Source organism: Antedon bifida, chromosome 6 (assembly GCF_963402885.1).
Source record: "Antedon bifida chromosome 6, ecAntBifi1.1, whole genome shotgun sequence".
Classification (NCBI taxonomy): Eukaryota; Metazoa; Echinodermata; class Crinoidea; order Comatulida; family Antedonidae; genus Antedon; species Antedon bifida.
Genome location: NC_136231.1, coordinates 18,553,486 through 18,565,320, shown reverse-complemented (window position 1 = coordinate 18,565,320; position 11,835 = coordinate 18,553,486). Strand labels below are relative to the sequence as shown.

General features: G+C 33.7%; 3 protein-coding genes across 3 annotated transcripts; 2 read left to right on the top strand and 1 right to left on the bottom strand.

The window, feature by feature from the left end:
* Nucleotides 1-2: 2 nt before the first annotated feature.
* LOC144845281 (uncharacterized) lies at nt 3-1,379 on the bottom strand. The gene is made up of 2 exons (XM_078702476.1): nt 1,220-1,379; nt 3-800 (listed from the first exon to the last, which is right to left on the bottom strand). Exons 1-2 carry the CDS (start codon nt 1,285-1,287, stop codon nt 125-127), a joined length of 744 nt encoding a protein of 247 aa, XP_078558602.1. The 5' UTR covers nt 1,288-1,379; the 3' UTR covers nt 3-124.
* Nucleotides 1,380-3,040: 1,661 nt separating this feature from the next.
* LOC144844833 (uncharacterized) lies at nt 3,041-9,956 on the top strand. Its single transcript, XM_078701921.1, has 2 exons — nt 3,041-3,111; nt 8,979-9,956. Exon 2 carries the CDS (start codon nt 9,001-9,003, stop codon nt 9,889-9,891), a length of 891 nt encoding a protein of 296 aa, XP_078558047.1. The 5' UTR covers nt 3,041-3,111; nt 8,979-9,000; the 3' UTR covers nt 9,892-9,956.
* Nucleotides 5,458-6,345, top strand: LOC144844904 (uncharacterized). The gene has a single exon (XM_078702012.1). The coding sequence runs from the start codon at nt 5,458-5,460 to the stop codon at nt 6,343-6,345; it is 888 nt and encodes a 295-aa protein (XP_078558138.1).
* Nucleotides 9,957-11,835: the final 1,879 nt, after the last annotated feature.

Below are 11,835 nucleotides of genomic sequence, written 5' to 3'. Positions count from 1 at the left end.
TATGTTTATTTATATAATTGTATTTACTATTCGTAGTGTTAAAATTAAACGTTATTATTTAAATCGTTCGTTTTCAGAGTTATCACAATTATCTAAGTTACTATCTCTTACAAATAACATTCCCTCACTGAAAGTATTCAGAAAAGTTCAATATTGTCGACCAGAATTCATTGTTATCAATGCTACTGTCTGAAGACAATAAACCAGACAAACCATGAGCGAGCATACTAAAGAAACTGACTAGTAGTAAAAACAAAACAAAACGTAATCTTCTGATGGCTTGGTTGACCGCCTGGTAGTCCGCTACTGAAGGACGTCTGCTTAGTTCTGAAATGTCTGAACGAAATTTATCATTGGCTCTGTCAATGCAACGACTCAATCGCTTTAGTGACGTCACCCTAGAAGACAACTCTTGGTTTTCCCGCCTCAATTCGGTATTTTCTTTTTGTAATGTATGCAAATTTTTATTCTGTATCATCAAATCGGCTACACGATCGCAAAGAATATCGTTTTCGCAAACAAGATCAGCATTTTTTGCTTGAAGCATTGATAGCGTCTTTTCGTTCTTTTCTTTTTCTGTGTCAATATCTTTTAGTTGATTCAGTAACGATTTCTTTTCGTTTTCTAACTCATTTTGTTTTTGCAAAAGCTCTGTCGCTACTGCGGCACTTTCCGTTGATGTTTTGTTGGGCTCACCAGCGGATTTTCGCCGCTCCCGCTTTTTTTCAGTTTTTTTGCGCAACTCCTCTTTCCTAGCTTCAAACGACATTTCCTGTTCAAGTTTATCTATAAAGCTTCGACTGTGAAGAATATTTTTTAACATATATATATTTTATCAAGACAAAATAAATAGAACGCTTAGGCCTAGGCCGACATATAAATAAAATAAACAACTATTACAATAACTGCCGTATTGACATGATAGGATAGAATGCATTCTAGTCTATTTCTCTTTTTTTAAACACCAATTTTTAAGGGGTTTTATTTGTTAAAAAAGACTCTTCTGACATCTTTAAGAATAGACTACCACTAATCAAGCCTAGGCCTAGGCCTCTAGGCCTAGGCTAGGCCCTAGCCTATTATGGCGTAAGCCTAGGAAAACGTAATTAGATCTACATTTGGCCTATAGGCCTAGGCTATGCTAGTTAGGGCCAACGGCTGGACTTAGACTTAGAGGCCCCTTTTGGCTAAATTAAAACTCTGTGGCCGTGAGACTTACCTGACGTCTTTTCGTGGACTAAACTTTTCGTTAGAAAGTTCCATAAAAATTATTGCAGGCGCAATCATGATTCTTTTTATCTAAGGCCTAAACAAATCTTAATACAACTGCTTAAGCATAATTAATTAAGTGGAAAAATATAAAAAAATGACAACAATGTTTAATCTTCTCCTAACAACATACGTCTATTTATTTAGAACACTATTAGAATGCACACAGTACACAACAACAAAACGTTACCAGGGCCTATGGTACGCGCACGTTAAGAAATACGCGTGGGAATGATGACATCACCAATGAAATTAAATTAAAAATGTACCGCTCTACCCACACGAAGTTCATTCTTTATTTAACAAGCCTAAGTAATAGTATACAAACTAAATAAATGAGTGGAATTGTACAAATAATTTCATTCGGTAAAAATACAATTTCATCTTCTTCTTTCAGGTACTGATTAACGAATTGTTTTACTATAGTTAATATAGTTGATTAGTTATTTGATTGTTATACACAACGCAATAGTAACCTATACTGTCATTAATGATAGGATCGACCGATCGATCACTGATATGTTATTTAAATAGTAACAATGTTTTTGTTATATATCCTTCCGACTGGTTACTAGCTTCAATAAAAGAATTTAACTTTTCCATCTTTGTGGATGATTTTATTGTGTTTGTGCCAGTGCTGCAGCTCCGGAAAATACTGCGCGATAAAGCTACGACGCTAGTAGTACGAACCTGGGGCCGGATTTATCAAACTTGCTTAGCAAAAAAATCGTCTTAACTTTGCCTTAAATCCTTGATTTTGCCTTAGTCAGATTTATCAATATATCCAAGCAAAAAAATTTGCTTAATTTTGTCTTAAATCTAAGACGAACAACACCCTGCCTTAAGATGAAAAATTTCGTCTTATCTCATTTCTAAAACAGAAACATTCTTTTTTGACAACGCGAGCGCGCTAGGCCGGAACATTGAACATTCGGAAAGGCTACGCTAGTGCGTTTTCCTCTGTACTACGGACGCTAAAATAATGATATCGATCTTCGTAAAGATGGCCTAGAAATTGGACAAGCAAAACTAATATTTTCGGGATAGGTACGACCCATTTGACTAACTTTTAGAAAACTGTATTGACTGCCAAGGGTCGCTGTCATTGATAAAAATAAATAAATGTTGATTTGATTTAAGTTTAGAGCGAATGATTTTCGTATGTATTTCCGACTGTTGTGCTCTTTCTCTATTTCAAGTAATAAAAACAATAGTAGCCAGAATGCGCCCTCTCTTGTTGGGAGTGAAAATACGGAGATAAAATGTTATAGCGCCGCCATCGCTAAGAGAAAAAAGCTAATGCGCACGCGTAAGCAAGGATTTTTCGTCTTAAGACATAATTTGCTGCCCTCTAGAGTTTAATTTTGCGCATGTGCAAAGTAAAATTTACCTAAGACAATTTTTCTGCTAAGACATTGCTAAGACGGTTTGATAAATAAGCTTAAGCTATTTGCTTAAGCACTTCTTAAATATTTCACCTTAAGCAAAAATATAAGCAAATATTGATAAATGCCAACCCTGTTACATATATATGCTTTATGTCATGCTATTATTATGTCTTTGCTTTAATAAGGTCAATAGAGATAATATCTCTATGCATCGACACAGTCATGGTTTACTAAAAGTAAAGAATAGACGTGGAAGTCTCTATATAGAGAATAACAGAGAATAATAGCTTTTGTGGCAATTTTATGTAGACTGTAAATAATGATTATAACGGCTCTTTTACAAGTGGTGCATGCGCCTTTTTCTCCATGTTATACACCACAATTGATAGCCTATATGAAATGTAATGTGGTTCTATCTAACATTCATATAGAAACGATTCACATATCCTGAAAGGTAAGGTTTTGTTTTCATCATAATCAAAATAAATATTCTTATCTCACTCTTTAAATCAGTAATAGTAAATTAGTAATAATACTACTTTCTATTAAATGTTTCTTAACGGTTCTAATTTTATGTAGATATCCTAGGCCATGAAGTTGTATTCTATTACAGTAGAGTACTGTTGTCATATGTCTAACAGATGGTGATTAATACATTATTTTTACAATTATCTTTTATTCGCATGAAATTGTCTGTTCTGATGCTGATGGTATGAACATAGAAGGAACTTGAATAAATGTATTATTGCTTATTACAAGTAGTAATCGTCCTAGGCTAAAATCGTCCTACAATAGGCCTATAAGTTGTCACAATCTAACTTATAAAATACAATTATAAAAACACACATATATAATTAAAAGATTTATAAACAAAATCACATTTTGATTTTGGAATACGTTTTAAAATATCTATAAAAACATAATTTAAAAACTAAAACTAAAAAAAGTCTAGAGGAATTGTTTACTTCTTCGCCTTCCGTTCATATAATAATTTACATTTCCGAAAGGTAAGGTTTTGATTTGCCATCTTCAGTGTTCTGTTCTCATTCTTTCCTGATCCCATAATCAAATTTCCTCGTATTAGAATATAACATATATTAATATTCAGGGAATAGTTAAATTGAAAATGGTGACATTTTGACGTGCATTTTGTTTATACATGAATGCTTGATTGTTTACAAAAAAAGAGGAAATTTATAGAGTTGTTGAACACAAAGGCTTTCCAGAAATGATCTTGCAACATTGTGTTCAGAAGAATTTCTTCATATAATTCGACAAAATGAGGTCTTATAGTTGTTTGCCAGAGTGGAAATGACTAAAACAATATTAACAAAATATAGACTTATATGCACAGACGATATATACAGGCCTACATATATCATTTTAGAATCGAAATAATAACTGTTGTTGTAGAGAAACGGCTACTATACCTCTTTCAAACATACAGTGAAATCTGCGATTCGAAACAGGGGTCCAATATATAAATTCGACGAATATGCATATAATGATGTCATGAATAATAGACTCAACGCTTATTATTTTTCAGATTATCACTCTCTGTTGGTGAAGCATGTTGAGTATAAAGGAAGCACTTGGTTTTCTTGAAAACAATCTACGTATCACTGAGGTAGAAACCAAGTTAGAAAAAAACAGACCAGAACTTCTTAAAGAGCTACTTTATAACTTCATACATGTTGCACCTTTCCAGTCCATTCGCATTCTTAGTACCAAACCAGATGATCGTCATCTGCCCTCATTTCAAGAGATCAAAGAAGACATATTTGATGGAAAGGGTGGTTTGTGCTACAACCTGAATCAATTTATAAAGGAACTTCTAAATGTTTTAGGTTATGACGTCTACTACGGATCAATGTCTGTATTAGGTGTAGATAACAGTCACGTGATGGTATTGGTCAGAAATCTCATCAAACCAGGCGATCTACATCTAGTTGACGTAGGAATGGGACATGGCTCCTCAGACCCGATACCTCAGTCTTTAGATTTTAAAGAAGAATCTCTGGTTTACCACAGTAATTTTAGTGGAAAACGATGAACATCAATTAGAAGTGCAAGAGGTTACGACGCGTGCGCAGATAATTTCAAAAGTTTTGAAGCATTTTCCGAGTTTTAGTCGTGAAATGATTGAAGGCACCATGCAAGCATCTATTGTTTGTTCAAAGATTGAAGATTTCTAACATTATTTAAAGGCAGTAATTAAGGTTGACTTATTTTACTTACAAAGAAGGGCATTACAAATGTGTATCATTATGTACACAACAATATACAACCAAGTAACCTATAGTTTTAAAAGTCGATTTATTTTACTTACATACCGTACTAAGGGCATTAAAAGTGTAACATTATCTACACAACAATATACAGCTAACACTAATTAACATAGTTTTAAAAGGCAGTAATTAAGTTATGAAAGTTGATTTATTTTACTTACATAAAAGGGCATTACAAATTACAAACCAATATCTATAATTATGTTTTCCGTAACGACGTAATTTAAGCCTGTTAGTATTAGGCTAGGCCTAGGATTGTTTGGTCGTTTGTTGACATAATCAACACTGAGGGTTTGTTATTTATATAATTACGATGAGCTCAGTGTTTGGCTGTTGTTTGTTGAAAGCCTTGGTCGCAGCCAATTATAATTACAAAGGACTGTTACAATAACGAGTTCCTATCTTGTCATTGTGAGCTCAGCATTACCTGCATAAAAATGATGCCAGTAGCCTTTAATAATAGATTCAACGCTTAATAATATTATTTTCAGCTTATCACTCTCTGGTGAAGCATGTTGAGTATAAAGGAAGCACTTGGTTTTCTTGAAAACAATCTACGTATCACTGAGGTAGAAACCAAGTTAGAAAAAAACAGACCAGAACTTCTTAAAGAGCTACTTTATAACTTCATACATGTTGCACCTTTCCAGTCCATTCGCATTCTTAGTACCAAACCAGATGATCGTCATCTGCCCTCATTTCAAGAGATCAAAGAAGACATATTTGATGGAAAGGGTGGTTTGTGCTACAACCTGAATCAATTTATAAAGGAACTTCTAAATGTTTTAGGTTATGACGTCTACTACGGATCAATGTCTGTATTAGGTGTAGATAACAGTCACGTGATGGTGTTGGTCAGAAATCTCATCAAACCAGGCGATCTACATCTAGTTGACGTAGGAATGGGACATGGCTCCTCAGACCCGATACCTTTAGATTTTAAAGAAGAGTCTCCGGTTTATCACATTGGCTTTCTATATTTGAAGTTTGTACGTGAGGGCGATGTAATAATCCGATATCACAAACACGACAAAAAGTATGAATTTCCTTTAAATATCGACAGTAAAGCTTGGCATGAATTTGGCAGAATGATCATTACACCTCAAGACTTAGACATCTTTAAACCAGTAATGAGACCTATATACACCGTGCCTGGAGCGTTCGACAATCCATTTTTGACAGAGCTGAGATGTGTTATATTTGAAAAGGGAAAGATCATCGCGATTAAAGATACAGTACTTTTGGTGGAAAACGATGAACATCAATTAGAAGTGCAAGAGATGACGACGCGTGCGCAGATAATTTCAAAAATGTTGAAGCATTTTCCGAGTTTTAGTCGTGAAATGATTGAAGGCGCGCTGCAAGCATCTATTGTTTGTTCAAAGATTGAAGATTTCTAACATTATTTAAAGGCAGTAATTAAGTTTGATTGATTTTACTTACATAGAAGGGCATTACAAATGTGTATCGTTATGTACACAACAATATACAACCAAGTAACCTATAGTTTTAAAAAGGCAATAATTAAGTTTCATTTATTTTACTTACATAGAAGGGCATTACATTGTGTATTATTATATACATAACAATATACAGCTATAACACTAACATCGTTTTAAAAACAGTAATTAAGTAAAAGTCGATTTATTTTACTTACATAAAAGGGAATACAAAGTGTAACGCCAATATCTACACAACAATATACAACCAAGTAACCTATAGTTTTAAAAAGGCAATAATTAAGTTTTAAAGGTCGATTTATTTTACTTAAATACTAAGGGCATTACACATGTGTACATCTGACGCTACTAACATAATTTTAAAAAGGCAATAATTATAGTTATGAAATTCGATTTATTTTACTTACATAAAAGGGCATTACAAAGTTTAACATTATATCTACACAACAATATACAGCTAACACTAACTAACATAGTTTTAAAAGGCAGTAATAAAGTTATGAAAGTGGATTTATTTTACTTACATAAAAGGCCATTAATAATTGTATTAATAACATTATACCTGTTATTGTTCACTATTCATTGTTAATTTAAAATGTATAAGGATCGTATGAAGATCGTACCGTATATAATAATAGAAAAATAAATTGGTGTATTATATTATGACTCGAGATATTCTGCATTTCTTGTTCAATGATGCATGCGCTTTTCTTTAATTCACGCATGGTGAAATAATTTATAATAACTTATTTAAATTAAATTATTTCCACAAAAGAGAAAAAAAATAACTTATTTCTCCATGATTCATGCCAACTGTCTTTATTATTTTGTGTATGTCGCCCTCTAATTGGAAAAGATTGTCAAGGGAAAATTAATATGGCTGCGCCCATGCAAGCATGTTGATGTTGGCTAAACTAGTTATTTGCAGTATAAAACAATCGCATAGAAGCTATTAAACATTAATGAATAATCAATGTAGTCCGTATCAGGGAAATTCAACTGTACGGTAAATATCTGTACCCCTTTGATTGAGTTTACATGTTTTGCTATGTTTGTGTTTATGCTAGCCTCTATAAGTAGTGGTAGGCCTTACTACTACTAGGCCCAGCTAGGTAGTTCTGGTCTAGGCCTAGCTCCTTTATCTTATGTATGTTTGATTATTATTGCAGTTAATCGTTGAAGATCATATCAGGTCAACGCATTAAAATTAAACAGTAACCAAGTTGTCTCTATGTTTGTATTACGGCATCTAGAATTCACGTTAGTGATGTAGTTGAATGTATGCTGTTCGTACCGCGCATTAACATTTACATTTCCAAAAGGTAACGTTTTTTTTTACTCTAATGGTTCGATCATATGACCAGTAATTTAATGATCAAATCATTATTCATTTTTAGTTAGGCTAATGTTCACAGTTTGGCATATGTATAGACAGGCTTTTTATTACGTTGTTTTATTAGAGTATTGTAGTGCTCATGCTATACGGTCTAATTTAGTTCTACATTTTTTCCTTGGTTTAACGGATGTTTAACCGATTAATATATCAAAAAATTTCCTTTTTGTTCTATATAAAACAAGTATTCAAAGTTCATTTTTGTAGGCTTGCATGTTTTCCTACAGCCTATTAACTATGTTTCCATTGTGTTATTCAGAAAGTTAATGCAGGAGAAAGTATCTTCAAATATGTAATGTTCGCATGATTTCTCTATTCTATCTCGAGGCCTAGTGTGTGCATACGTTTGTTTGCAATGTTCGAATTTCAAGTTTTGTCAATATTGACTATTGATTATTATACAGATATTGCCTGTTTAGAGGTTAAATATAGGATTTGACATCCCCGAGTCTTGTGATGGAGTGACAATTTCATCGCGAGTTCAAGACCCAGTAGACGACTTTTGTTTATTTATCGCTAAACGCGAGTGTTGCCACACGAAAATTACACAGTCAATATCATCGTACTCGAGAATTTGCTGGATTTTATATGTTTAATGTCAGGGACACGATAATTACGCGAAAATTACTCAGTCAATATCATCGTACACGAGGATATATACGATTTATGATCCTCACAGCGGTAGTTATGTGATGCAGTTTCAACCAATCACGTTCACGTATTTACATAGGCTATGTAATATTTTGAAATATTGACTTTAAAACAATTAGCAACTTTATAATATGCATCTTCTTACTTTCAATATTATTAACTCATTATTATTATTATCATAGAGATATTATAATATATATCTCTATCTTTTGCTTGAACAAATACGAAGTCATAGACGACCGATGTGGTCTAACGGTAACGAATAGATATGGACACTCCATGACCTAATACTAATAAAGGAACAAATAGAAACAGAATAATATCTTTTGTAGAACACAGCTTTTTTTACCTCTCATTATAAAATGAACACAATTTAAAGCGGGGTTATAATATGGTATAGAAATTAGAAAGTATAATAATTAATTATAATGCTAATTTCTATACCATATTATAACCCCTATATATATGTATATATATGTATGGACACCGGTAGACTCGAGAATAATGTTAATAATTCTAATTATTCCAGGTTGTCTCTTTGTTGGTGAAGCATGTTGAGTATAAAGGAAGCACTTGGTTTTCTTGAAAACAATCTACGCATCACTGAGGTAGAAACCAAGTTAGAAGAAAACAGACCTGAACTTCTTAAAGAACTACTTTATAACTTCATACATGTTGCACCTTTCCAGTCCATTCGCAGTCTTAGTACCAAACCAGATGATCGTCATCTACCCTCATTTCAAGAGATCAAAGAGGACATATTTGATGGAAAGGGTGGTTTGTGCTACGCACTGAATCAATTTATAAAGGAACTTCTAAATGTTTTAGATTATGACGTCTACTACGCACAAATGGCTATATTGGAGGTAGATAAAAGTCATGTGATGGTGATGGTCAGAAATCTCATCAAACCAGGCGATCTACATCTAGTTGACGTAGGAATGGGACATGGCTCCTCAGACCCGATACCTTTAGATTTTAAAGAAGAATCTCCGGTTTATCACATTGGGTTTCTATATTTGAAGTTTGTACGTGAGGGCGATGTAATAATCCGCTATCACAAACACGACAAAAAGTATGAATTTCCTGTAAATATCGACAGTAAAGCTTGGCATAAATTTGGAAGAATTACCATCACGCCTCAAGACTTAGACGTCTTTAAACCTGTAATGAGAACTATATACACCGTGCCTGGAGCTTTCGGTACGAGTCCATTTTTGACAGAGCTGAGATGTGTTATTTTTGAAAAGGGAAAAATCGTCGCGATTAAAGATACAGTACTTTTGGTGGAAAACGATAAACATCAATTAGAAGTGCAAGAGATTACGACGCATGCGCAGATAATTTCGAAAGTTTTAAAGCATTTTCCGAGTTTTAGTCGTGAAATGATTGAAGGTGCCCTGCAAGCATCTATTGTTTGTTCAAAGATTGAAAAGTCCTAACACAGTCAGTAATACTTACGTAATTTTAATGTGTTTTTAACCATATTCCACCATAATTACCTTATAATGTATTGATGGTAAAGGTTATAATTGTATTACAGTTAATGATATATCTGATTGTATAAATAAGCTTTCTCAGGGGAAAGCCGCTGGGTTTGATGGCTTGGCAGCCGAACACCTTAAATTTGCTAACAAACGATTGTTTGTTCTCTTAAGTATATGTTATAATTCTATGCTTACACACGGATTTGCTGTGGAAGACTTGGTCAATGTCATCCTTGTGCCTATTGTTAAAAGTCAGAATGGAGACATTGCCTTAGCTTCTGCATTATCGAAAGTTTTTGAGATGCTTCTTATCAATTTTTGTAATAATTCGCTTAGTACTAATGACCATCAATTTGCCTTTAAATCCCAGCATTCAACTGATACATGTATTTTTGTTCTCAAACAAATAATCGATTTCTATAACCGCAATGGTAGCCCGGTATATGCCTGTTTTCTCGACTCAAGCAAAGCCTTTGATCGAGTTAACCACTGGACATTGTTCAGAAGGCTTATTGAGAGAAATGTGCCTCTTGTTGTGATTAGGTTCCTTGTGTCCTGGTGGTATCAACAACAACGGTTTCTAGTCAGATGGGGTGTTTTCTCGGAATCCGAAAATTCTATCGATGTTGAAGTAAATGCTGTTTGTTCATACATAAACTATTGTGCTGATACCATTATACCTAAAAGGAAGACAAAAATGTACCCAAATTGCAAGCCATGGTTTTTACATGAAACGAAATGTCTCATAGTTAAAAAGAAAAAAGAATATGCAGCCGGTAAGAAAGATGAAGCGAAGCGAATTCAGAAGGAGATTGATGCTAGTATCTTAAAAGCAAAACAAAAATATAAAGCTAAAATGGAAAAACATTTCAAGGATAAAGACACGCGTTCGGCCTGGAAGGCAATGCATATGCTCACTGACTACAAAGAAAAACCGAAAAAATACGTAGGTGACTGTGACAAGAAGTTTGTGGACTCCTTAAACAAATTTTTCTGCAGATTTGATGATGGTCAATATGAAACAGACATGTTGGCTACCAGTGAGAAACTTAACAATCTTAAAGATAATGAATATAATAATAATAATAATAGCAATATTGGTAATGATGATAATAATAATGTTGTTGTTAATGAAGACGAGGTTTTAAGAGAATTTGCACGTGTAAAAGTCAATTAGGCAACTGGACCAGATGGGATTTCAAACAGAATTTTAAAAGTGTGCAACATAAAATGCCCCCTGAATATTTTTTTTTTACATTTTTTTAGTTTAGTTTAGTTCTAAGTGTAAATATGTTAACTGCACACTACAAAGTTGTGGATGACAGTGTGGTGTAATGGTTATGTATCCAGCCTCTCACAGTTGAGATCGCTGGTTCAAATCCCACTGAGGTTTTTTTTTATTATTATTTTTTTATTTCTTTTTTTTTTGTTTTTTGTGGACCTTGATCTTTGACCCTGACCCTTCAAAATTTAACCACAATTATATGATGTGTCATTGTGGCTAAGTTTGGTGAGAATCGGATAAAAACTGTGGTCTCTAGGCAGTAAAATAGTTTTTTGTTAGTTGTGACCTTGACCTATGACCTTTTCCCCTCAAATTCGAACTCGTCCGAGCTTTTGGGGCATACATCATTGTTGCCAAATTTGGTGAGAATCGGATAAAAACTGTGGCCTCCAGGCTGTTCACAGACACACAAACACACACACACACACACACACACAAACATACAGGGGTGAAAACATAACCTCCTTGGCGGAGGTAATAATAAAAAGTCGAACTGTATGCTGTTTTGTCCCACTATTCGTAGAATTTATGAGACTCCTAAAACATTATTGGGTGATAAGGCGCTGGAGTATGTTGATCATTTTACGTACTTAAGGCCATATTTTAACTTCGAA

Excerpts from the sequence above, each read along its gene's own strand:
- LOC144845281 (XM_078702476.1), bottom strand. The coding sequence starts at position 1,287 with ATGATTGCGCCTGCAATAATTTTTATGGAACTTTCTAACGAAAAGTTT. Across the intron at positions 801-1,219 it reads AGTCCACGAAAAGACGTCAG|TCGAAGCTTTATAGATAAAC; the intron begins GTAAGTCTCACG and ends TATTCTTCACAG.
- LOC144844904 (XM_078702012.1), top strand. The coding sequence starts at position 5,458 with ATGTTGAGTATAAAGGAAGCACTTGGTTTTCTTGAAAACAATCTACGT.
- LOC144844833 (XM_078701921.1), top strand. The coding sequence starts at position 9,001 with ATGTTGAGTATAAAGGAAGCACTTGGTTTTCTTGAAAACAATCTACGC.